The sequence below is a fragment of the Equus asinus genome, unplaced genomic scaffold (genome assembly GCF_041296235.1).
Source record: "Equus asinus isolate D_3611 breed Donkey unplaced genomic scaffold, EquAss-T2T_v2 contig_1, whole genome shotgun sequence".
Taxonomy (NCBI): domain Eukaryota; kingdom Metazoa; phylum Chordata; class Mammalia; order Perissodactyla; family Equidae; genus Equus; species Equus asinus.
The window spans coordinates 599293-627111 of NW_027224738.1; the positions used below are offsets into that span (position 1 = coordinate 599293).

The 27819-nt window shown below is 38.3% G+C and overlaps 1 protein-coding gene and 1 long non-coding RNA gene across 2 annotated transcripts in view; one reads left to right on the plus strand and one right to left on the minus strand.

The window, feature by feature from the left end:
• The window catches only part of LOC139042822 (centromere-associated protein E-like), a 39646-nt gene extending 18681 nt beyond the window's left edge, over positions 1-20965 (plus strand). The window contains exons 12-20 of the mRNA XM_070503368.1: positions 1009-1206; positions 2110-2313; positions 4182-4400; positions 7325-7510; positions 13979-14091; positions 15694-15791; positions 17407-17590; positions 19279-19565; positions 20610-20965. Coding sequence (XP_070359469.1) covers positions 1009-1206; positions 2110-2313; positions 4182-4400; positions 7325-7510; positions 13979-14091; positions 15694-15791; positions 17407-17590; positions 19279-19565; positions 20610-20704 — 1584 coding nt within the window. The 3' untranslated portion in view covers positions 20705-20965. The remainder of the gene's footprint in view (positions 1-1008; positions 1207-2109; positions 2314-4181; positions 4401-7324; positions 7511-13978; positions 14092-15693; positions 15792-17406; positions 17591-19278; positions 19566-20609) is intronic.
• Positions 20117-27755, minus strand: LOC139042826 (uncharacterized). The gene is made up of 3 exons (XR_011499977.1): positions 27404-27755; positions 21459-21656; positions 20117-20451 (listed from the first exon to the last, which is right to left on the minus strand). It is a non-coding gene; the product is annotated as an uncharacterized lncRNA (long non-coding RNA).
• Between the last annotated feature and the right edge of the window lie 64 nt (positions 27756-27819).

The following is a 27819-nucleotide window of genomic DNA, read 5'->3' on the forward strand; positions in this document are numbered from 1 at the left end:
AAAAATCAGGACCACAGATAAAGATGTGGGATCCATCAGCATTTGGTGATAGATAGTACAACAGGTGTGAATGAGGCCACCCAGAAGCATAATAGAGTGAAGATAAAAGAGAACTCTGGAAAAGATCAGTTCTCAAGAGGCAGTAGCAGAAAAGAGAGCAACACATGAGTTTGAGGTTGGAAAAGTCAGAGAGATAAGAGAGAACTGAGCAAAAGTGCCATTGGTCAAGTCAGTGGAGGAGAGTGTGTCCAAGATGAAGTGGTCAAGAGTGGCAGATGCTTCAGACAGCCAGAACATGAATGAAGAGATCCCCTCAATTGTTGACAATAGAGCTTACTGGTGACCTTTGTCAGAGCAGTTTTAGTTGAGTGGTTAGGAAAGAGGCCAGATTGTAAATTGTTAAGGAATGGTGGAAGTTGAGGAAGTAGGAAGCGGTATCTTCCCTACCTAGGTAGATTGCCCCTCAGGCTCTAATAGTCTTCAAAAGCCTAACAATCAGATATCCAGAACTTATTCATGAGGTCCATAGAACCAGGGCATTCAAATTCTTGTCCCCTTTAAGCCACACTTGACAGGTAAGTCCTGAGGCAGGGCACACTCACGTTGGCCACCCAGCTGACATAGGCAGGAGAGGATGTTGAAATGAATCTCACTGGGAAAACTGCGTGATATAATTAACCAAAAGGAGGCAATAGAAAAAGGTGGGTTTATAGGGAAAGGCATCATGTTACATTGTAAACATATTGAATCTGAGGTAACTGTAGGACATCCCTGAGGTAGCTCCAGAAGGAAGTCAGAAATAAGAAACTAGAGGTCTGGAAGTCACTCTCCGAAGACGCTGAGAGTAGAAACTTGGGAATAGAGAGAGGTTCTTCCCTTCTTCCTCACTCCTCAGAGGATAGAGACAAACAAGACAAGCCGCCCCACCTCTTAGTCTTGAGAGTTTAGAACTTCCTCTAAACGTGATAAAAGTTTCATTTCCCAATTTGTTTCATGTTTTCCTGCAAGTATGTGTTAAGCTATGTTACAAAGATAAAGGAAGAACAACATGAATCCATCAGTAAACTTGAAATGGTTTTTATTGATGAAGTGGAAAAGCAAAATGAACTGCTAAGTAAAATGCAGCATCTTCAACAAGATGATGATGTACCATCCAGAGAATTAGGGGACCTCCAGTTGAGCCAGAAAATGGATCTACATATTGAGGTATGATTTATTTAAAATGGATTTAATTAGATTTTAAGTCTTTTTATCAAATAGAAAGGTACCTCTTCATGTGCTTAGAGTCATTTTCATTTATGAAATTAAAAACAGCTTGCAGAGGGGCCAGCCTGGTGGCGTAGCAAGTGGGTTCCTGTGCTCTGCTTTGGCAGCCTGGGGTTCACTGATTCAGATCCTAGGCGTGGACCTGGCACTGCTCGTCAGGCCATGCTGTGGCAGTGTCCCACAGAGAAGAACCAGAAGGACCTAGAACTAGGATATACAACTATGTACTACTGGGGCTTTGGGGAGAAAAAAAATAGGTTGCAGGATGACAGCTGGCCAGATGTAAAGAGTGCCAAGTCATAGACTAGCCTCCTTTCAGAACTACACAGATATAGAAAAGTAGACTTAATATCAGCAAGTAGGATTTCTTGGAAGGCCAGAATAAGTTTCCAAATGCCTTCTAAAACTTCCTAGATCTGTGACTGGGAGTCACAGACATTTGTATTGTAGCAACCCCACATGGAGTGTCCTGCTCTCACCCAGCAGTGTGAGGCCCCTGCAGTTCCCAGTATGCATGCAAGGCCTGCTGTATGCACAGAAAAGCTGCATCCAGAAGCACTTCAGACACTGTCACAGATTCATAGTTTCGAACAGGTTTTAAAAATGCCAAAAGGCAGAATTTGTAGATGTGCCTCTGTTACATAGCCTATACTGCCAAAATTTTATTATTTAAATTAGAATTATATTTCTAATATAATGAGGATAAATTAGAATTATGTTTACTTCAAAATATTAGAAGTGAAAGTTCAGTAAGGTTATTTTCCCCTTTTTATGATATTTGTCTGATATTTAGATAAAAACTTTCCTAAGATTCAGGAGATTCAATGCTTATTTTTCACACAGGAAATTCTCAAAGATTTTTCGGAATGTGACTTCCACAGCGTAAAGATGGAATTTCAACAAGTACTGAGTAATAGGAAAGAAATGACCCAGTTTTTGGAAGAGTGGTTGAATACTCATTTTGATATAGAAAAGCTTAAAAATGGCATCCAGAAAGAAAATGATAGGATTTGTGAAGTGAATATCTTTTATAATAAAAAGATAATTGTAAGTAGTACTTTTTTTGTGCTCATTCTTTTTTTTTGTTTGCTTTAATTTTTCTGCCTCATTCTTAAAAAGACTTAGAGCAACTTAATTTTAAGTATATTTTCTTTCATTTATTTGTATATGCTTCTTTATTTTTTTATTTGAAAAAGAGTGACTGTAAATGTGTTCTTCCTCTAACACATTTTGCTTCCTTAAGGTAATTAAATATATCAACTTGTAAAGAAGATAATAAAATGTTGCAGTATAACAATCCATTTCCACTGGTGAAACCTCAAATCTTGCCATTTTCCTCTGTCCTTTCTCGCTTCCGTAGGACCTGAGCTTTTTCCCCCAAGTATCCTCAAACAAGGTGAGATGCTAGCCTGTTTCAGGGCTGTGGGCAGCACCTGTGGTCAAGCCAAAGACAGCTCTAGTCCACTAATTAGTGAGGCCTTGTGCTTCTCACCTCGGTGCTGTTGCTATCATACGTGCTGATCCTTCAACTGTGAGGTTCAAACATGTGGTTTGTATCATTGTTCCCAAGGTGACCAGCCCTTGTGGACAGATTCATATGAACCAAGATTGCTTGAGATCAGTTTTATTAATTTGTTTTACTTTCCACTGATGAGAAAATTCATTCGGCTTTCTGAAGTAATCTCTACCTCATACACCTGGTAAAATTGTCATTAATCAGAAAGTTGCTTGTTATATAGGCAGTTGGAGCAAAGGGAGCTAGATTAATATTATAGCTCCTAAGATTGGTTTTATATTTCATTTGTTTGGGTAGTTCTTTCCTGACACTTTAATTTCATCTGGAAACTATACTTAAATCACATTGAAATGTAGATAACATTTTTAAAAAAGGTTTTCCTGTGGATAGTGAATCCCATTTGTCGAATACCCCAAGCTAGCAAAACAGTAAATGAGCTTTTAAAATAAAAAAAAATGGTCCACAATCAATGAAGAAAAGCATAAAACCAGTGTTTGGGATAAGATAATTTCCATATAATTCAGTGTTTTTCTCATAATATTGAGGGCTCACTTGTGGTTAGAAAGTAGAGATTTCTGCTCTGTGGATCAGCATGGATATGTGGCTTCTTCCACCATCTGAGCATAGCAATTGATAACTTGGTGTGGTGTGGGGTCAGTAGTCCAGAACCAAGGAGAGTCCAGGGTGCCAGCAAGAACACAACTAATTTAGGATCCGCATCTCACAGAACTACCATAAAGCCACAAAGAAAGATACAGGTAAGGCCAAGAAGGCATTCATGATGAGAGCAAAAAGTACATCCCATAAGAATAGGAAGTAAAAAGATGATAGAAGCAATTTCAGAGTGAGTCAGCCTTTGATGTAACGAGGGTATGGATTGGCTGTTACTCCCTGCACGGAAATAGAAGATTTTCAGATTACGAAAAGTCAGTAAATTTTTTTCCTTATAAACACTGAGGTTTGAAATGAAAGAGGAAAATAGATTGTTATTAAGTTTACTGGGTATGCTCTGCTATTAGATGTCAGTTAATGTTTATATATGACATTATATATGTCATAACATACATAATGATTTTAACCTGACCAGTTCTTCAGATTCCTCTTCATATGTCAGTGCTGATCTAATAGAATGAGATTATCATCTTGCAAATCAATATGAATCCTCTCTAGTCCTTATTCTTCTTTTATTCTCATAATCAATATCCAGCGTCTTCTGAAATGTCAGGAACTGGTGCAAGCCACAAAGAATGTTCACATTCTTTTAAAGTACTATTCTAGAATGTTCTGAATAATGAATTTCAACATATGCCTTGTCCTAGAACTCTAGTATTTTCCATAGTGGTTTTTTTAATACGTAATTCATTTTAGAAGCTATAGTGTTGTCTTTACTACTCAATAGGCTATAATAAATGAATCAACAGAGTTTGAGGAAAGAAATGTGACCATCACCAAAGAATGGGAACATGACCTGAAATCAGTGAAAGAGAAAAATGAAAAACTGTTGAAAAACTATCAAACTTTGAAGATCTCTCGAACATCTGGTGCCCTTGTTAATCCTACTACACAAGGCGATAAGAATCTTCATGTCACATCAAGAGCTACACAACTAACCACAGAGGTATGAGATTTCTTATAAGATGTTTTTCAATTTGCAGCTTCATTGTAGAGTTAAAGATGTATCATATGTAACATTTCAGAGCAAAATCACAGTATTGAAGGTATTAGGGAACATGCATGATGGACTTGTTTTTTAAATATAGTTCTATTGGGGCGCTCACTCAACTAATTATAAAGCTACATGTTACATAAGATCTTACCTTTGAATTATAAAATAGAAGTAACTCATGCCTTAATTTGATTAATAGGTATGTATACCACTTAAGGTGTTATTACCATACATTATAAGTTTTCTAAATCATGTGACTTTCTATTAAATTATAATCTATGTCTATAGTACCAAACTAGTTTAGAGAGAAAGAGCAATTTAGCTTTTCTCTAATTATCATCAGTGTCTTTAATATTGGTTAATGTGATCAAAACAAAAATGGAAGAGGCTAAAAGTATAATAAATTTCTTATACAGATTAACCTGTGCCCAAGAATCAGTACATTATTTGAATAATCCAATAACTGTATTAACTGCCCTTACTTGGGAATCTGTACAGCAAACACGCTGTTTTATTTTGTTAGCACACACGTCTTAGTGGGGAACCCGAGTGAATTACAACTTAGCATTTTTACCAAAATAAATATTTATAATAAAACATCAACTGCCAGTTTAATAATTATTACTAGTGGAAACTAGAAGATCACTAATATAGAGTTTATTGATTTGCTGATCACTACAGACCTCAGTCAGCTGTAGAGGTAAAAATAGTGGAAATATGAAACCCATCTTCCAAAGCAATAAGATAAACAAGCACAAGGAAATCCCATTTTCAATGACCCCAGGAAATACCCCATCAGATAATAAATCGTATGTTATTAGTTTGATAATTAGGCCAAATCAGAGTAGCACAGAGCAGGTCAGTGATGTGGAGGTAGAGCAGTGGGGCAGGCAGAGAGTTGGGCAGTCCACCCAAACAAGTAGGAGAATTCAGTGCATGACAGTAGGAGCAGTCAACTCAGGGGGGAAAGATAGTCTGCTTAATGTTTGAATCAGAACAACCAACTAGCCATCTTAGAAGAATAAGTCTGGACTCCTACCTCATTCATTAAACAAAAGTAAATTCCAGGTGGACCAAAAAGAAACGTTTTCCAGGAAAACCTGCATGTGTGTATATGTGAACAGTCTTATATTATGAACAAATTAAGATATTTTTGTACTTATAAAAAACTGGAAATAACCTAAATGTTCATTAGTAGGTGACAGGTTAACTAGTTTATAGTACCTCCATGAAATAGGATATATTTACCCATGAAAACAAAAATGCGAGAGATCTATGTGTTGATAATGAAAAGATCTGGAAAATATATTATCAAGTGAAAATAAAATTTTTAATTTTTTAAAAAGCAGGAGGCCAGCCCCATGGCATAGTGGTTAAGTTTGCATGCTCTACTTCGGCGGCCCAGTTCATGGTTCAGATCCCAGGCACGGACCTACACCACTCATTGGCAGCCATGATGTGGCAGCAATCCACATATAAAATGGAGGAAGATTGACATAGATATTAGCTCAGGGCTAATCTTCCTCAAGCAAAAAAAGAGGAAGTTAGCTCAGGGCTCATCTTCCTCAGCAATAAAAACCCACAAAAAACCAGAAGTATATATTTATTGTTGTTATGTGCTGTAGAGTCAGCTCTGATTCCTGGCAACTCTATGAATGAGTGATGTCCAATATCCTGTCCTCAAGAGCCCTACTCAGCTCCTGTAGACTCACGCCTATGGCTTCCTTTCTGGAATTACGCCATCTCGTATTTCGTCTTCCTCTTTTCCTGCTGCCTTTTACTTTTCATCATGTCCCCAAGGTAGGATAGTCTCAGTTTTACAATTTTTGCCTCCAGAGATAGGTCAGGCTTAATTTGCTCTTGGACCCACTTGTTCATTTTTCTGGCAGTCCAGGGTATCTGTAGAGCTCTCCTCCAACACCATATCTCAAATGAGTCCATTTTTTCCTGTCAGCCTTCTTCACTGTCCAGCTTTCGCACCCACACATAGTAATTGGGAATGCGAGGGTGTCGATAATCTTGGCCTTGGTCTCTAATGATACTCCCTTACTGTTGATGATCTTTCCTGATTCTTCCATCGCTGCCCTTCTGAGTCACAGTCTTCTCTTGATTTCTTGGCTGCGGTCTCCATTTAAACTGATGACTGAACCAAGGGAAACAAAACCTTTAACAATTTCAGTGTCTTCATGGTCTACATTAAAGTTGTATAGTTCTTCTGTAGTCATATCTGTCTTCTTCATGTTCGAATGCAGTCCTGCTTTGGCTCTTTCTTCTTTCACGCTATTCTGTGTGAACTTTCTTCTTACACACTATTGTGTGTGTGACTTACTGTTTTTGTAAACTGTATATTCACATGCGTAGATACATATAGAAAATTTCTAGAAGGATACACTTGAAAGAGTTTAGTAGTCATCGCTTTAGAGTCAGTGGGGGTTCTGAGATGGGGGAACTTAATCTTAATTATATGCCTTTGGATTTTTCCACATACTTGTATTTTTCAGCATAAAAACTAGGTAATAAAAATAAAGGGAAAGATATGTTACATGTATTCCTCTAAAGTGTCAATTAACAAATATACTTTCTGTAAGTAGTGTTAATTTAAAATGTAAGTGCCTATTTAATATGCTTAGCACCATGCTAACTAGTAAATAAAATAAGTACTAACCTTATATAAAATCTGGGCCTCTTTTAGTCCTAAATGATCAGCTTCTAAATGAAAAAAATAATACATGTATAAATTGAGTGACATTTGGAGTCTCCATCTATCCTATGTTGATGCAATCTGAAAGATTAATACCTATATATAATCTTTGTTTCATATAAACTGTGATTCTGTCTTCAAGGCACACCTTATATATGTGTGTTTTTTTTAATAGAAGATTCAAGAGCTGGAAACTTCACTACGTGAAGCTAAAGAAACTGCCATGCAAAAGGAAGACAAGATTATAAAGATGCAGAAAGAGCTTGAGATGACTAATGATATAATAGCAAAACTTCAATCACAAGTTAATGAATCAAATAAATGCCTTGAAAAAACAAAAGAAATGATCCAAGTACTTCAGGTAACTTAAAACTCATTTTATAAATAAAGGCATAATTTTATAAATTATGCATAATAAATATAAATAAATGCATACGTTTATTTTCATGCCAAATAATGATTGTTTTCATCTTCCTGTAAAAATTATTTTTAAAAAACATAAATATTCTTGACAGTTTACAATATATCTTATTTTTTTAATTTTTTTTAATTTTTTTACTTTTCAAAGTAAGGAAATTTTTTATTTTCACTTTAATTTCTGAATGCCAAAAATGTAGAGGATGTATGTTTGTATATCTCTAGTAGTATATTGAAACATTTTTTCATAAATATGTTTTTTTTTAATTTTTTATTATTGCAGTAACATTGGATTATAACATTATATAACTTTCAGGTGTACATCATAATATATTTCGAATTCTGTGTAGATTACATCATGTTCACCCCACAAAGACCAATTATCCATCACCACAAGTGTGTCTAATCACCCCTTTTGCCCTTCCCCCTCCTCCCTTCCCTTCTGGTAACCACCAATCCAGTCTCTCTTGCTCTGTGTTTGTTTGTCATTTTTATCTTCTACTTATGAGTGAGATCATATGGTATTTGACTTTCTCCCTCTGACTTATTTCACTTAGCATAATACCCTCAAGGTCCATCTATGTTGTCACAAATGGCCAGATTTCATCATTTCTTATGGCTGAGTAGTATTCCATTGTGTATATATACCACATCTTCCATTCGTCCCTTGATGGGCACCTAGGTTGTTTACAAGCCTTGGCTATTGTGAATAATGATGTGATGAACATAGGGGTGCATATATCTTTTATGCCTTTGTGTTTTCAAGTTCTTTGGATAAATACCCAGCAGTGGGATAGCTGGATCATATGGTAGATCTATTCTTAATTTTCTGAGGCATCTCCATACTGTTTTCCATAGTGGCTTCACCACTTTGCACTCCCACCAGCAATGTTTGAGGGTTCCTTTCTCTCCACATCCTCTCCAACACTTGTTGTTTCCTGTCTTGTTAATTATAGCCATTCTGACCAGAGGGAGGTGATATCTCCTTGTAGTTTTGATTTGCATTTCCCTGATAGCTAATGATGTTGAACATCTTTTCATGAGCCTGTTGGCCATCCATATATCTTCTTTGCAGAAATCTCTGTTCAGATCTTTTGCCCACTTTTTAATTGAGTTGTTGGTTTTTTTCTTGTTGAGACTTTCTTTTTATTTTTCAAAAAAATATGCTTCTTATCTAAATATTTAATACTCTGTTAGATAAGTACATTTTAAAATTATATTTTTTTCTACTTAATCCCCTGTTATTGAGTCCCACCTGGTAGCCTATGGGCTTAATCTAACCTGTTTTCTCTAGAAAGAGCAGAGTTGAAATGTTTTTGAGCTTGAATGCTGTTACACAAGTCGCACCCTCCTTCATCACAGCCTTCCTTCCTCGTCTGAGCCACAGCTACTTCTCACTCTTCTGCTACTTGGGTCGGATCCTAATAGGCATTTTGTTCACTGTTCCTGCTCCAGTATCTCTTCTCTTCATTCCAAAATTAGAAACAAGCCAAGAATGCCTACTCTTTTCATTATTTAACATTGTTCTAAAAATTCTGGTTATTTCAATGAGACATGAAACAGAGAGGCAAGAGAAAATAATCTTAATTTTTGTTTTTAGAAATTGTTAGTATAGCTAAAAACCAAGAAAATCAACTGTAAAGCTTTAAAATCTTTGAGAGTAATTTTTTAATACTTCAAATAACTAAATGATCACATTTTTATTCATTCAACAAGTATTTGTTGAATACCTACTATGTGTTGGTCATTGTTCTAGATGCCATGTGTACTGCAATGGAAAAAAAATAAAGCCTCCTTGAAGAGGCTTACATTCTGCTTCATGAAGTCAGAAAATAAACAAGTATATATGTTTGTTAAACGGTGAGAAGTGCAATGGAAAAATATTAAGCCAGACAGAGGTATATAGGTGCAGGGTGAGAGTGGGTGTGAGTAGGAGTGTGATTTTGTAAGGGGAGTTGAGGAGAGCCGCACAATTAAGATGACGAAGTGATGGTGTGAGCTGTCTGGTAGGAAAGGGCCTTCTAGGCAAAAGAAGTAGCAAATGCGAAGGCCGCAACACAGAAGTAGTTGAGATGTATTCAAGGAAACAGCAAGAAAGCCAGCGTCTCCTGAGCAGCGTGGGCAAGGATAGAAGGGGAAATAGGTGAGAAGTAGCAGAGAGCCAAATCATAAAGCATCTTGAAAGCTATTTGTAAGCACTTTGGGTTTTATTCTGGATGAGATGGGAAGTCATCAGAGGATTTTGGCAAAATGATATAGTCTGACTTAAATTTTTAAAGGCTGCCCTTTGAAAATAGAATCCAGGAAGGCGTGTTTGTTAGTGACGTGCCAGCTCCTACAACAAAGGGAACCACAAAATGCAATGGCTCAAACAAAACAGAAGCTTATTTCACACGTAAAAGTGTGGGTTCCAGCTTGGCAAGTGGCTCCTTTCCACATGGTCATTCAGAGGCCCCCGTTTCTCCCATCTTGTTTCTCCAGCACTTCCTTGGTGCTGTTTTCATCTGCATGGTTAAAGCCCAGTTGTAAGCTGTCCGTGCTCAGGCTCACAGAAAAGGGACAAGATGGAGAAGCTAAAAATTGTCTTAAAATCTGTACTCATAAAGGCTCTGGCCCAGAAGTGGCACATGTCTCTTCCTCTCATATTTCTTTTTTTTTGCAAAATATTTAGATTCAATTTATCAAAGAGAAAGCCAAACACGTACCTCTCGTATTTCTTGGAGTCAGAGATGATTCCAAAGTTTTTGGCCTGAGCAGCCAAGAAGATAGAGTTGCTACATACGGAAATGGGAAAGACTGCCAGAAGAGGAAGTTTGAAACCAGGAAAGTTCAGTTTTGGACATGCTGAATTGGAAATGCCCACTGGGGACACCCAAGTTGAGATATGACTTAGGCAATTGAATATCTGAGTCTGAGCAAGATATAGGCGAGAGGTTTAAGTTTGGGGAATCATCAGCATATAAAAATCATGAGACTGGACGAGGGCATAAGCATAATGGAGAGGAGATGTGGAGTAACCAAATGATACTGAGATGGAGCAGCCAGTGAGTGAAAAAGAAAAGGGGGTCTGGGCAACAGAGTGGTTCCAGTTTCTTCATATAAGTGAAGCTAGTGTTTCAAGAAAGAGGGAGTAAGCGACAAATTTCTCCACACTCAGTATAGATTGGTACAGGTGTCTATGGAGAGAGGAATATCTTTCCTGCATACTAAAAGTAACCATTTAGATAATATAATAGAGTATGCCATTGTACAGCATCCATGAGGAAAGAAAGCAAAGTATAGGGTATCCATAAAATCTTTATACAGTTTGAATTTTTAAGAATCTGTTTCTGTATTTTATATAAATATTCTATAAAATGCAACAGTATATTTAACTCGAGATTTGGCATAGTAAAATGCAAAGATATTAACTTTTAACCTATTCACCACTATTTTAATTCACCTGGATATAGCTGTCCAATATAATGTAGGGTTTATTAAGTGAATATAGAAGAAAGTAATTTGAACAAATGACTCATTAACAGTTTTGTTTAAATCTTGATACATTTCCTCTGTTGTATCTTTACAAATTATTTATATCAAGTAGCAGTAAATTTGTTAAAAATTCAAACTGTGCTAGTACTTTAGGGACATCCTGCACAGTGGGAAAAAAAGATCTTATTTATAACTGGCACAAAATATAAAATGCTCAAGTGACTAACCTTAACAAAAAATGAGACAACATATATGAAAAGAACAACAAAACTCTAAAAGGAAATATAGGAGAGCATGTGGTTTAAAATAAGAAATATGCCATTTCCTAGGTTGTAACCTAAATACTGTACAACCATCAGTTTTTCCCAAATTAATTTCTAAAGTTAATGTAATTCAAATCAGAATCTCAAAGGAATTCTTTTTCTGGTAGAGCAAAGAAAGTTTCTCAGCAGACTCCATCTAAAATAGGATGAGCAGGTGCTGTTCACTGAGAACACAGGCGCTCAGACTCCTCAGGAGGCTAGAGGATGTTTAAGGCTGTCAGCGCTTCTGAGTGCAGCTTGGGCACACGTCGTGTGTTTGAAATAAGGAATTCTCACTGTCTTTCATTTCTAAGAGAGTATTTCCAATTTCAATTTCTTTTACTCAAGAATTGTTTTAAAACTGTTATATATGACTAATTTATTTCATTATATTGTGGCAAAAAAATTACTGCAATTTCTCCATTTTTAGAATATATTGAAATTTTCTTTTAGGTGTCATAAATGAATAAATATTTTTAGAGTTCTTTGAACTTTTAAATCAAAATGTATACAAGTATATCAATGGAACAAAATAGAGAGCCCAGAAATATATACACACAAATATAGTCAGTTCATCTTTGACAAAAGAGCAAAGGCAATTCAATGGAAAAGGATAGTCTTATCAACTAGCGGTGCTGAACAACTGGACACCTTTCACAAAAATTAACTCAATTGATTGTAACCTAAATCTAAAACACAAAACTAGAAAATGCCTAGAAGATAACGTAGGAGAAAATCGAGGTGACCTTGGGTTTGGCATTGACTTTTTTTACATACAACACCAAAAGCATAATCTATGAAGGAAAAAAATTGATAAACTGGACTTCATTTAAATTAAAAATGTTTGCCCTATGAAAGACAAGCCACAGACTGGAAGAAAATCTTTGCAAAACACATATCTATCAAGAACTGTTATCCAAAATATACAAAGAACTCTTAAAACTCAATAATTAGAAAGCAAACAGCCTGATTTAAAAATAGGCAATGGATCTGAACAGACACTTCACCAGAGAAGATACACACATGGCAAATAAGCATATGAAAAGATGCTCCACATCATATGTCATTAGAAAATTGCAAATTAAAAAACAATGAGATACCACTGTACATCCACTGTATCTCAAAATATAATGGCCAAAATCCGGAACACTGACTACACTAAATGCTGGCAAGGAGTGGGGCCAGGAGCTCTTGCTCACTGCTGGTGGGAATGCAAGTGGTACAGTAGCCACTTTAGAAGAGAGTTTGGCAGTTTCTTACAAAACTGACACCACTCCAGCCAGTCATATGCTCAAGGAGTCCCTGATATCAGCATCTGGTCCAGAAAGCCAGGGTATTTTACTGGTGCCATGACTGAGCAAATACTGGGCTCCTCCCAGAATGGGCTTATCTGACCTAGTCAGCAACCTCCTTAAGCTGAGCATCTCAGCTTTGGAAGCTTGCATCTTTTTAGTCTTTGCTAACTACGTGTGTGTGCAAATGTTTTTATAGGCACTGGGGGTAACGCCTAGAGGAATGAAGAGCTCTCTGGGTCCCTATTTAGATGGGTTTATTTTTGTATTCAATATATAATAGTAATCCATAGTATGGCTGTGGTAACAGCAATAAAAGAAATGAATGATTTATTCAGCAATAATAAGAAATGAGCCATCAAGCCACAAAAGACATGGAGGAACCTTAAATGCACATTGCTAATTTTAAAAAGCCCATCTAAAAACACTGCATACTGTATGACATTCTGGAAGAGGCAAAACTAGGCGAACAGGAAAAGATCAATGATTACTAAGGGTTCTGGGGGAGGGTGGAGGGATGGATAAGTGGAGCACAGGAGATTTTTAGGGCAGTGAAACTATTCTGCATGATACAGTGATGATGAACACGTGTCATACATTTGTCAAAACCCATGGACTATACAATGCAAACAATAGACTCTAATGTAAACTGTGAACGTCAGTTAATAATGTATCGATATTGGCTCATCATTTGTAACAATCATACCACACTAAGATGTTAATAATAGGAGAAACTAGGGGAGGACACGGGTATTACCGGGACTCTATGTACTCTGCTCAATTTGTCTATAAACCTAAAATTGCTCTAAAAAGTTAAACCTATTTATTAAAAAAGATTTTTGTATATGTTTGTATGTATATATGACTGATTTTTTTTCTGAGTCGAAGTAGATGTATGGCTAGATTGAACCAACCTTGAGTACAGAATATCCCCAATAATGTTATATAATATTTTGTGCCTTGAATTCAGTTCTACTTTGATATTTATATTACTGTTCATCTCTTGTCTTATTTTCCTGATTTACCTTTATCTACCCATTTCATTCGTTTCAACCTTTCTGTTTCATTTTGTTTAAGTATATTGTTTTTTAATTGGGAAAAATATTTGTTTTAAGAAATAGAAGTCATAGGTTTTCTAATTACACATTAGCTTCCAATAGCTTCACATGTACTTCACATCAAATATCTATTTGTTACTCATTTTAGGGTTAAAATTTGTGCCTTTCCTCCTTTTCATATGTTTGGAGTTTGCTGTTTTAAAATGTTCCTACTATATTAGGTAGTTAACAAGTCTTTGAAACTGCTCTAAAATTACTTTATTTCTCTTTTCTCTAAAACCTTTAGGACAAAGTTGCTTTAGGAGCTAAGCCCTATAAAGAAGAAATTGAAGAGCTCAAAACAAAGCTGGTGAAAATAGACCTAGAGAAGATGAGAAATGCCAAGGAGTTTGAAAAGGAGTATGTCTTTGTCTTAATTGAATATGACTTTAGTAGCTTAAATTTCCTTTCTAAACTGTATAAATTTAAAATATATTAAGATATTGTTATTGCTTTTTATAAAATAAATACAAACATCTACAGATTTTAAAGTTATTAAATTCTCATTATGTATGCAAAGGTTTTGAAAACAAGCACAATTCTGATCAATTACTGACATACTATGTCGTTGGATACTTCTTGTTCAATCATATAGGAACAGCTTAAAAATGGCCTTTTTTGTTTGAAAGTGAATATTAAGAACGTGTGTGTGTTTTTAGCAGTTTGTCTAAGGTTTCTGTTGGTTCTCTTAATTTCATTTGTTCTTCCTATTGTATTTTTGTGTAAGGTTTTATTTCCTTTTAAATTGTAGTACTTAGTGCCCAAGAGCATATTCCCTTTTTATTGATTTATTTATGTATAGTACCATATACAATAGCATGCCTAAAGTTCTTTGTGGTATAGCATAATGAAAAGAACATTAAACAGAGAGTCAAGGAAACTGAATTAGAAATATAATGTTGCCACTTATTAATATGTCACCTCTGACTCCTCACACTTTTTATTCTTCCTGTAAATGTTTAATAAATGTTTAATGATGATATCTAATTTTGCCCAAAAAGTTGCACTCTGAATCTTCATGCATTCTAACCAGCCTTCTATTGATAGGACTGTTGGTTTTAGTGGAGCATCATTAAAAAGGCAATTTTAGTGGCCAGCCCAGCGGCACAGTGGTTAAGTTTGCACATTCCACTTCGGTGGCCCAGGGTTCACCATCCTAGGTGTGGACCTACACATCACCTGTCAAGCCATGCTGTGGTAGGCATCCCACATATAAAGTAGAGGAAGATGGGCACCGATGTTAGCTCAGGGCCAGTCCTCCTCAGCAAAAAGAGGATTGGTGGCAGATGTTAGCTCAGGGCTAATCTTCCTCAAAAGAAAAAAATTTTTTTAAATAAATGCAAAGCAATTTTATATAGAATAGAATCAGCAGATACTTTCAGTCTCTAAGAAAGGCAGAAAGTCTCATAATTTAGCATTGCCAATTAACACTCAAGCAAATAATTAACAGAATGTCTTTTTCTCCTGGGTGCAATGAGCAGACTGTGACCTCTGACTGTGTCACCTCAGATCAGAGCTGCAGTCGAATGTGCTTTCCTTACAGTGTATACAGAAGGTGCTTTTGGTTTTACGCTTTGGTAATTGTTGTACCTTCAAGAGGTTTCTAGGACCTCATGATAACAACCCAATTATTTGTTTTATGGTGCCCCTGAATGTAATTTTGCTCAATATCCAGTTAATAATACCTATTGGGCTTTCAGAAATTTTAAAAGAATTGGTTTCTCAATGTTAAAAAAAAATTGCCCCTGCAGCCAAACAGAACACTTCCAATTTGATGGTGTTATTTATGGCTATAAAGTGCATGATACCAGGGGGTATCGTGAGGGCTTACCTACTGCTGCTTATGCATATCATATCAATGTGATGTATCTTATCAGAAAATTCTTGACAGCAGTTCTGTTTATTCTTCCATTAAAAATTAGTTGCTGGCCTTTTACATATTTCTGTTGTTATTCTTAATAGAATTACTTGTACAAAAGCCACTGTAGAACATCAAAAAGAAGTTATAAGGCTATTGAGAGAAAACCTTAGACGAAATCAGCAGGCCCAAGATACTTCAAGTAAGTAGAAAATGCTGATATTTCCAGATCTTTTTCCATCTTACTTCTCAGTATACTTACACATTTTGAAGACTGCTATTATATATATGACAGTCAAGAATAAACCTGTTAATCACTAATTTATAAAGAACTATTTTTAAAATGAATTCATTGAGATCATATTTATCCTGTGATACCTCCTTAAGTTTCCTGTAATCTCAACTATTTATCCATTATAGATTCTTAAAAACTATGAATGTAACCTGTGCGCTATCAGATCTTTACATATTAGTGAAGATACCTTCAGTAGTATACAAGAATGACTTACCTGTCAAGGTAGACGTACCCTTCCCAATAAAACACAAGCATATCTTAATAGATTTTAACCATGTGCACTGTAAAAACATAGTCAGTATACAGTAAATATTATCCTACTTGTTGTTGGTACTGAAAATACAGACTTGATGCTTACTGGCAAACTCTTTGAAACTTATCTTAGATACAGTTTTCAAATCTAATCATCAAATTTCTGCATATACATTCCTCAAACTGTATCTTTTCCCATATTTCTGTCTCTTATGTTTCATTTGAAAAGAGAGAATGCTGAACAGTACTTGGGGCAGCTTTGTGTAGTGGGTCCAGCATTGAAATAACGTCACGAACAGTTCTCTAAGCTGACTGCCCTCACTTAACAGCCTGTGAAATCATGAGGAGAACGCCTGACCTTCTAGATTGGATATAGACTTGTAAGGATCAGGCTAAAAGTTGTGTGTGAAAGCACACTGAAAATTCTAAATGTCAGGCAAATGCAAGATGATGTTTGTGTGTATTATTGTCCACGCATTGTCTGGTGCTTGTTTAGTTTGAACTGCCCTAGTGTCCATTGCAGGATAATTGCAGCTCCTACCTGGAAAACTTCAAGGGGTAAAAATAGAACTTTTGTTGTTAGAGAAGGGTCAGGATGATTCCTTCTAATTTGTGACTTTCAGGTACGTGTTGTACCTGAATTCAGAATAATTCAAAAGGAAATGGACATTGAGTGTCTTCCCCACACTCATCTTGCCCCTCCCTTGTAAACAGTCAGTGACCCAGTGGATCATTCCACTTTCTAAGCACCTCACACTTTTATGCAATTTTACCTAAAATTTACAAAACAGTTCTTTACATTACTTGTACACATATGGTGTAAAATACTGAATAGTATATTCTTTAATAGCAGTCTAAGGTTTATTTAGTTAACAAATACGTGTTGAGTATTGGGAGCACATTGACTGCCTTGGGGTGGACCCCACACACGCTGTGTGGTGGAAGCAGCCCTCCAGGGGACCCCACTGGCGTCGAGAGTAGACAGTGAAGGGCAGCTCCGACTGCTGCCGTCACCGTGAGTGATCCTAGCAGGTGGTGGTGGTGGAGGTAGTGGGTGGAGAGAAGCAGGGGTTCCGCAGATACTTAGAATCCATGATGGAATTGGCATAGGAGGTGAGGGAAGAGGAGGAAGTCAAGGATGACGTTCAGGGAGATGGTGCTGAGATGTTTTGTTTTTTATAGTGATTTATTGAACTTACTAATGTTTGCTTTATTGTGAACTTTGGAGATAATTAAAATTATCACCTGTCTGTGTGTTTGCCTCCCACAGTGATATCAGAACATACTGATTCTCAGCCTTCAAGGAAACCCTTAACCTGTGGGGGTGGCAGCGGCATTGTACAACTCACAAAAGCTTTTATTTTGAAAAGTGAATATATATGGCTAGAAAAGGAAATTTCTAAGTTAAAGCAGCAAAATGAACAGTTAACAAAGCAAAGGAATGAACTGTTAAGGTAAGATCTGCTTACCTGATACAGGAATTATGCTTATGGTGGTACGTGTGGGAGAGGATGATGCCTACACATGCATATATATTTTTTGCAGTGGGCAACCCCTCACACATATAGGGGAAGTAATTTTTAGAGCTCATGTAATGTGTCTTTTTTAAAAGGAATGAGAATATGGTAGCACCATTCCAGAGGTTTGCTATCCATCAACTGACCTTTTTTTTTTCCTGAGGAAGATTCGCCCTGAGCTAACATGCCAATCTTCCTCTATTTTTAGTATGTGGGCTGCCAGCACAGCATGGCCACTAACAGAGTGATGTGGGTCCACACTCGAGAACCAAACCCAGGCTGCCAAAGTGGAGTGCCCGGAACTTAACCACTAGGCCACAGGGCTGGCCCATCAACTGATTTTAGCTAAGCCTGTTTTTAACTAAGCCAAGAACCAAAAAGTAAACCAAGATCTTTGAGGGGAGCTTAAATATGCCACAAATATGCCCAAGTCAGTGAGGCTTTACTCAAAGGAGAATCCCTGAGGTCCATTATTGTAGCCCATTAACCTTTATAAACAGTTGTAAAAAATTTAATTAATTGGCTTCTACCAAAGATTAGAATCTTGTGCTAATCTTTACTAATGATGCAATAGAAGAAAAATAGGCATTAAATAAATATGCAAATAGCTACTGTTCTGTGTGAGGCTATTAAACAACAAAAAAAGCAAACAGGACATTATGAAAGGGTCCAACAGAGGGATCAGACCTTATCTAGATGTGGGGAGGGGCGGTGATCAAGAAACTAATATGTAAGAGTAGATCTGAAAATGAGTAGCAGTTAGGCTTGATGACAGTAGAGATGGCTAAGCCTTCTAGGCTGAGGGAACAGCATGTGCACAGGCTTTGAGTCAAAGAGGAAAGTGGAACAGAAAGACATGCAGTGTGGCCAGAGCATACAGAATGAGGCAGAGTAAGTGCAAGATGCGATGCCAGAGGCCACTGGTCCAGATTACACATTGCAGGTCATTCTGAGGCAGCTGGGGTGGTCTCCTAAATGTAACGGGAGGATTACCACCACTGGAGGATTTTAAGCTGGGGCCTAATGAGCTCATACGGCGTCTCTAGCTGCTAGAGCAGAATGGGGGGGAACCCAAAAGTGTGAGGTTGTATCAACACACTTGGCTGACTGATCAAAGAAAGGAGAGCAGGGCCTAGGATTGCTTCCCAGGCTTCTCTGAAGGAGTGAATAAATGCAGGCAGCATTTCCTGTGGGAAGCAACACTATAAGTAATCCAGAAAAGCACAGTGTAATATATCTTTTAAAATAACAAAGGTACATTAAAGATTCATCCATCCAGAAGACTAACTTATCAAATTATTGCCACAGAGTATCAGTAGATAAACCATGCTGGACGACATCACTGATTCATTTGAAACCTAATATCATACTTTTCAAGATTCTGTGATCACGGAGATTTAGTACAATTTTTCAATTTATATTGACCTCATTTCATTTTCTGAACTGTGGAAATAATCCAAACTTAGGAAGCATTAGGTTGAAATTAAAATGTAAATATGATAAAATGGTAAATTATATGTCACATATATTTTACCACAATTAAGAAAAAAAATTTTATGTAAATATGAATATATTTCTGGAATTGAGCAGTCTTACAGTCTCTTTTATTTTTCCCCACATTTAAGCAATAATCATCATCTTTCCAATGAGGTCAAAATGTGGAAGGAGAGAACTCTTAAAAGAGAAGCTCACAAAGAAGTGACTTGTGAGAATTCTCCAAAGTCTCCTAAAGCGACCGGACCAGCTTCTCAAGAGAGACAGCATACGCCTTCTCAATGCAAGGAACGGAATTTACAAGATCCTGTGCCAAAGGACTCACCGAAATCTTGGTTTTTTGATGGCCGATCAAAGTCTTTCCCAGCACCTCACCCAGTTCGCTATTTTGATAACTCAAGTCTAGGCCTCCGCCCAGGTGGGTAAATATACTGGTTACTTGGGGATCGGGGATAACGGTTGGAACTCATTTGTCACCTGTGGCCCCAAAGGGCAAGTTTAGACAAGAGAAGATGTCATGGAGAAGCTGCACTGCAGAGATGTCATTTGCTGTCTCTGTGAGAAGTTTCTCCAAAGCACAGCACTGAAGTGAAATCACTTTTTACCCCGAGGGAAGTCTTATTCTGCCTCCTGAACCTTCAACTTTTCCCTCAGATAGACAAGCAGCTCTCGAGGACACAGAGAGACACCATCCTACAAACATAACTACTTTTACTGCAAAAGACCTTCTTATCAATTCAATGGGCCAGTATTTCCAGTAGCATTATATTCATTTTACACAAGCCAGATCATAGACTTATATCATTTACATATTCATTCAATGAACAGAAATTTTTGGTCTCCACCTATGTGTCACATATTGCACCCTGATGGTACATTGATAACCAAACCAGATATGGCCCCTGACTTCCTGGAGTTCACAGTCTAGTGCGTATAGACGGTGATCAAGTAGTCAAAAAAGGTACAGTTCTAGAGTTCAAAAGCCTATGAGTTTTTAATAGGTTGTTTTAGGAACATAAGGAAGTCTTCCTTGAAGAAGGGGACTGAGATCTAACAGGTTAAGGTGAGTTAGCTTAAGAAAGAGGGGAGGGGAAGGCGATTCAGGCAGAGGGAACAGGGTCGGCCCAGCTGGGAGAGACCGTAACCAGGGGAAGGGTTGGAAAACCACGTGTGGCCAGAGCGCAGTGCACACAGGTTCCTCTGGGTGAAGTCGGTGAAGCCAGAGAGAGAAGAGCCAGATGCGCAGGACTTTGTGGGTTGTGGAGAGGAATTTTTACTTCATCCTGGGAGCATGCTAGAGGAAGCTGTTAAAAGATGTTAAAGAACAGCAGGAGAACATAATGGGTTATCAATTTGAAAACATTACCTCAGCTGTAAGGTAAACTGTATATAAGCTGTATGTTGTGTTGCAACCAAACGTGTTTTTTAATAAGATGACTTTTGCTTTCCATTTTTTTCTCAGAAGAACAAACTGCTGGAGCAGAGAGTGTGGATCCTCAGCCAGGCCCTTGGCACGCCTCCTCAGGACAAGCTGTGCCCGAGTGCAAGACTCAGTAAACTCTGCTGTCACTTTTCTAGGGGCCTAGTGTTCCTTATTTAGAAATGACTGTATTTGTTACTTTATTTTTCTATCCCTGGCAATGATGTCACAGTCCAACTTAATTTCAATTCAGTTTGCACTTTGCCATTAGAAATTGAGGCATTCCAGTCATTTAGAATGGTGATAGACTGCCTTCTTCCTGAATGTGGTAATACTTTAGAAGTTGAATTGTTTTATTTATTTATATATTTTGTGAAGAATAAAGTTATTGAAGGAAATTTCCAGTCTTTCCGTGTATACATAAAATGTATACATTTTCATTAATCTCGTTATCCACATGTGACTTAGATAATACATAAATTAAAGCATCATTTAATTAACAAAATTCCTAAACCTGGGCTCCCCGCAACACATAAAGCATCTATGGATGGGCTTCACACAATCTGTAAAACCTCTGAAATTTTATCTTTTGTGTGTGGATTCAGTTTTCTAGGATACTAGGGTCCCTACTTTCTTATAACATACTCTCTGAGAGGTCTGTTACTCTATAAGAGGTTAAGAACTGTGGTTTTAGAGAGTATCTGATAGTACTTTTATATCATATGACTTTGAAAAACCATATAAAACAGCAAGTTGCATAAGGTTTAGAACAGAGTTAGTGATTTCAAGGCATTCTTGGCTCTTTGGTAAGAAGACTTATTCAAAGGGAGAGATTATTAATTGTATCATAGCCATCACTGTTAAAGTCTATGAATTGGTTATTTCCCTTACCTTAACACACTGTCACAGGTTCACTAGGGTGAAGTGAAACTGTGCCTTCCTATAACGCTGTCCCTCAGGCCTGTCCCTTGGGAGTTTGGTTTCTCCTCTGCACCCAAACCAGACATGATTACAGAGCTGCAGGTTGATTCTCTACGATGTTCACTCCTCCACTGAATAAGAGTATTGCAAAGTAGTAGGTATGTTCACCTGGGTAATAAAACGACTTTAAGGCCATTAAAAATATAATCAGTCTTAAAAATAGATGATGACATAAAGAGATGGAAAGAGATTCCACGCACATGGATTGGAAGAATAAACACGGTTAAAATGTCCATACTACCCAAAGCAATCTACAGATGTAATGCAATCCCAATCAGAATCCCAATGACATTCTTCATGGAAACAGAACAGAGAATCCTAAAATTCATATGGGGCAACCAAAGACGCCAAATTGCTAAAGCAATCCTGAGAAAAAAGAACAAAGCTGGAGGTACCACCATCCCTGACTTCAAAGTGTACTACAAAGCCATAGTGATCAAAATGACATGGTACTGGTACAAAAACAGACACACAGATCAGTGGAACAGAACTGAAAGCCCAGAAGGAAAACCACACATCTATGGACAGCTAATCTTTGACAAAGGAGCTGGGAACATACAATGGAGAAAGGAAAGTATTTTCAACAAATGGTGTTGGGAAAACTGGACAGCCACATGCAAAAGAATGAAAGTAGACCATTATCTCATGCCATACACAAAAATAAAATGGATCAAAGACTTGAAGATAAGTCCTGAAACCATAAAACTCCTAGAAGAAAATATAGGTAGTAGACTCACTGACATCAAACTTAAAAGGATCTTTTTGAATACCAGGTCTTCTCAGACAAGGGAAACAGAAGAAAAAAATAAGTGGGACTTCATCAGACTAAAGAGCTTCTGCAAGGCAAAAGAAACTAGGATCAAAACAAAAAGACAGCCCACCAAGTGGGAGAAAATATTTGCAAATCATATATCTGACAAGGAGTTAATCTCCATAATATATAAGGAATTCACACAACTGAACAACAAAAAGACAGCACAATCAAAAAATGATCAGGGGATAAGAACATTTTTCCAAAGAAGATATACAGATGGCCAAGAAACACATGAAAAGATGTTCAACATCACTAATCATCAGGGAAATGCAAATCAAAACTACACTAAGATACCACCTTACACCTGTTTAAATGGCTATAATCACTAAGACTAAAAATAACAAAAGTTGGAGAGGGTGTGGAGAAAAGGGAACCCTCATACACTGCTGGTGGGACTGCAAACTGGTATAGCCACTATGGAAAACAAGATGGAGGTTCCTCAGAAAACTAAAAATAGAAATACCATATCCAGTTATTCCATTACTGGGTATCTACCTAAACAACTTGCAATCAATAATCCAAAGAACATATGCACCCCTGTGTTGATAGCAGCACTATCCACAATAGCCAAGACCTGGAAGCAACCCAAGTGCCCATTGACCAATGATTGGATAAAGATGATGTGGTATATATACAATGGAATACTACTCAGCCATTAAAAGAAGACGGATCCATCCCATTTGCAACAACATGGAAGGACCTGGAGGGAATTATGCTAAGGGAAGTAAGACTGAAAAAGACAAACACCAGATGATTTCACTCACATGTGGAATATAAACAAACACATGGACAAAGAAAACAGTTCAGTGGTTACCAGGGGAAGGGGGGTGAGGGGTGGGCATAGGGGGTGAAGGAGAACACTTACGTGGTGACAGACAAGAAACAATGTACAACTGAAATTTCACAATGATGTCAACTCTTATGAACTCAATAGAAATTATATATATATATAAGATCAGTCTTCAGATATCCAGTCTAGTAGAATGTTGCTTAACTCTTGAATTTGGATATCTTTCATTCCTCAGATTTGGGAAGTTTTTGGCCATTATTTCCTCAAATAAATCTTTTGTCCCTTTCTCTTTCCTTCTGGAAGTTCCATGATGCATATATTGGTCCACTTGCTGATGTCCCATAAGTACCTTAGGCTCTCTTCACTTTTCTTTATTCTTTTTTCTTTTTTCTTCTCTAACTGAGTAATTTCATATGACCTGGTTTCAACTTATTGATTCTTCTGCTTGATCAAGTCTGCTATTGAACCCCTCTGTGAATTTTTCATTTTAGTTATTTGTATTCTTCAGCTCCAGAATTTCTGTTTGGTCCTTTTTTATAGTTTCCATCTCTTTAATATTCTCATTTTGTTTGTGCATCATTTTCCTGATTTCATTTAGCTGTCTATTGGTGTTCTCTTGTAGATCATTGAGCTTCCTTAAAACTATTATTTTCAAGTGTTTGTCAGGTATTTGTTCATAGGTCACCATTTCTTTGGAGTTGGTTTCTGGAGATTTAGTTTGTTTCTTTGATTGCATCGTGTTTCTCTGTTTCTTTGTGTGCCTTTTGATTTTTTTGCTGACTTTTATGCATTTGAAAAATAGCCACCTCTTCCAGTCTTTATGGGCTGCTTCATACAGGGGAAGACCTTCATCAGTCAGCCCAGTTATAGACTGTGGGCCCTCTGAAAGCTTTTGGGCAGATGTGACTCTCTAGGCTTGTGTGTGTGATTTGCCAATTAGAGAGGTTTGCCAGTTTCTTTTTCAGGAGCTCATAATCTCTTGCTCCCTCTAATATCTGTCTGTAGTACTGCAGCTTCTTTGGTGCTGCATCAGGAAGCCACCCCACTCTCCTTTGTTCTCATTGGCCCCCAGGCATCCAAATTACGTCAGCTCCCATCAGCACCCCAAATCAGGTGAGATAGAAACCAGTCCCAATGGCAGCCCTCCAAAACGCTGGCACATAAGACACACGCTCTGCTCTCCTCCCTCCCTCCCTCCCGAGGATGAAGCTTCGAGTTGGGCACCTACTCCTGATGGTGCTGAGCCACGCTAGGCTCTGTCTGGTGCCAGACCATGCCAGTTCCATCAGCAGTTCGGGTCAAGTGAGACAGAAACCAGTCCTTCAGGCAGCTCTCCAAAAAGACGGAACTGTGAATGAATTTTCCTCTCTTTTCTTTCCCCTGCTCCTCACGATGGAGGAGCTGTAAGCAGGGGTGAGCTGTGCTGGCTTGGGGGAGAGGTGGTCGCAGGGAAAATGAAAGGGCTCTTCTGCCTAGTTTCAGGGTGGAAGTTGTTAGCTTTGCCCTTACCCAGGGGACTGCAACTTCTTACCTGGCTTCTGAAGTTCTCACAAAGATACTTTGGTCCATGTATTGCTGTTAAGACAGTGTCTCTGTCAGGGAAGAAGAGCTGGGACTTTGTATTCCTCCATCTTGCTGATGTCTCCCTCAGAATGTTGCTTAACTCTTATGACCTGAGTTTCAGTGTCATGATGAAAGATTGTGAAGGAACAATGATGAAAGTTAGCAATGGAAACTTGCGAGAATGTTAAAAAGCAGTAAGATGGTCAGACGACGCTAAAATCTGAAAAGTCAAGTCAGGACCAGAGAAGACAAAATACAGTATTGTTCATAGGAAACATTTTCTTGAGAGCCTAGCAGAATCATGTTCAGGAAACTTATTGAGAGCCTGCCATTCATACTCAAATATTTAACTACCTTCTACTGTGTGCTGATCACTGGTCTAGGCACCGAAAGGCACTGCCTTTGTGGGACTCATGTTGTAGCTGGAAAACAAATAACTCATACTTTTAATATGAGCTGATCACAATGTAAGGGTGAAAAAGATATGGTCCCTAACCTTAAACAAATTTAGTCCACTGACTATACAGGGGGTAAGCAAATATCTGCAATACCATGTGACTTAGGCGGTCGTAGAGTAAGCATAATTGTTGAAGATCTGTGAATAAAGGGAGGCTGAAGACAGCTGCATCGAGAAAGAGGTACCTGAGTTGGCCTTGATTAGGGAACTCTCATATTCATAAAAAGTCTATTCCAAAATCCTCAAAAGTCAAAGGAAAGGTATTGGCGCTGGCCCCATGGCCAAGTGGTTAAGTTCGCATGTTCTGCTTTGGTGGCGTGGGGCTCACTGGTTCAGATCCTGAGCGTGGACCTACCACCGCTCATCAAGCCATGCTGTAGCAGTGTCTCACATAGAAGAGCTAAAATGACCTACAACTAGGATATACACCTATGTACTGGAGCTTTGGGGAGGAAAAAAAAAAAAGGAAGATTGGTAACATGTTAACTCAGGGCCAGTCTTCCTGACCAAAAAAAAAGCATAAAAAAAAAAGAAAGGAAAGATGTTGTTAGGAACACAAGGAGCACAGCTGCGTGTGATTACAGTCATTAGACCCAGTGTTAGAAGCTACAGTGGGGCAATGAGAGACAGTTTTACCAAAGACCTTATGTGAACACAAGCAGAAACTAGGGCAGGGTTTTAAAAAATCTTTAAGGGTAATTTTTACCATCCATTATAATTGAATTTCTAATAATCATTCACATTTTTAAGTACAAATGTAACAACTATTGTACATGCCAAGTCCTTCCTCCTCACAACATCCCTGAGGTAGGTGCTATGCCTACCTTCATTTTACAGATGTGAAACAGGTTTGGTCAGCTGGGTAACTTACTCACTTAGCTGGTGAGGGAAAGATGTGGGACTTACCTGCATCTTTCTGACTCCACAGTCTGTTCTTAACCACTGTGACTGTTACGGATACACTTAGCTCCAAGAACAAAAAACCTGAAAAGTGACTAAAGTTTATTTTTCTCACATAAGAAGTCCAGAGGAGTTACTTTAGGGATTTTGTCTTAAGCCTGTCTTCAAAGAACTAGGTTCCTTTTCTTCCCTATTGTCCTTAGTGTGTGCCTCTGACCTCAGACCAAGTCACAAAATGGCTGCTAGGTCCCAAGGCATCATATCCACGTTCCAGGACCGCCCCCCCCCCAAAAAAGGAAGGAGCAAAAGCCAAAGGCCTTTCTATCCAAGAAGAAAGGCCTCCTCAGAAACTCCAGCCCACATTTCATTGGCCAACCCTAGCAGCAAAGGAAGCTGGCAATTTGAGAGTTTTGTTTTCAGCCCCTTGACACAAATAATCCACATCAATCTACAAATCAAAATTGGGGTGAATTTATTATGAGTCAGGTCTGAGGACTAGCCTGGGGCCTTCCTCCCCCAAGGAAGGAAGGGCACCAAAGAAGTGGGGTGTACCGAGTGGTTATACACAGTCTTGGAACAAAGAGCATCCATCATATATGGCAGGAATATCCCTTTTACAATTATCGTGAGATGCTTTGCTGGCCCAGCAGGTCAGAGGTCAGTAGGTCAGTGGTCACAAGGTGGGTGGTCACACAGTGAGCACAGCAGGTCCATAATTAATCCTTAGTTTAGGGAGAGATGCATATTAAAGGAAATGCCGATGTGGGGGGAAGCTACCTCCTTATCTTTAAGGGCATTGTTCTTGTCTTTGGGACATTGTAAGCGTTTAAAGCAGATGTACAATGCATGCTCAACAGACCTTTCTGGAAAAACAAGGTCAGGTCAAATTAGTTTCAAACCAAATGGCTTCCTCATATCCTCCAATATAGCCTACTGCTTGTCATTTATTTATCACCCTTACAGTGTAGGAGGCAGGGGAAAGTGAGTTGGGTGGGTGCTGAGTGAACCCACTTAAACAGCACGTGCACAAACAACCTACACACTCACTCTGCTCAGTTACCTGCCTGAGAAAGTTGGAGTTACGAAGCCTAGTGTAGAGGGCTCACGTGACCCAGTCCTTTCTTTTCCTTCTTGTGTCTCTGTTCTCTTCAGCCAGACTTGGCTTTTTGCTCTTACCCAGCATGTTCTTTCCTTGAAGCCTCCACACTCCCACTGAGGCTCAACCTGCTCCCTGACGCCACCGCCAGTGCAGTCAGGACGCCTGCATTCCGCCACTAAGCGTGTATTAGTGTTAGAAGAGACGGCGCGTCACAAGAGAACCACAACCATACCTTCAACGCGAGAGAACGTGTGCTGCCCTCTCAGCAATCATGTCAAGGGCCAGGAGAGAAGGCTCTAGTATCTTCAGTGACCTGGGCTCCTTCTGTTTCGCGGCTCTGCCGTCTTCCACATGCGACTTCTGCCTCATTCCATCTTGAACACCGCAGAACGGCACGTAGTAGACACAAACGACGGGGACTGAGAGGGGTCAAAGCCAAGGGAGTGGTTTCCAGTCCTGAGCATGCTGCGGGGGCTTTTTCCGCTTTTCACCGTTTACTCGGAGTTAGCAGTTCGACCTGAGCTCCACTAGACGGCAGCACGTACACACATTGAGTATACCAATGTGCGAATCCTTAAAAACTCAAGGAAACAGAACCAGCAAACTCGGAAGAAACCTGAACTACACATCCCAGCATTCATCATTAAG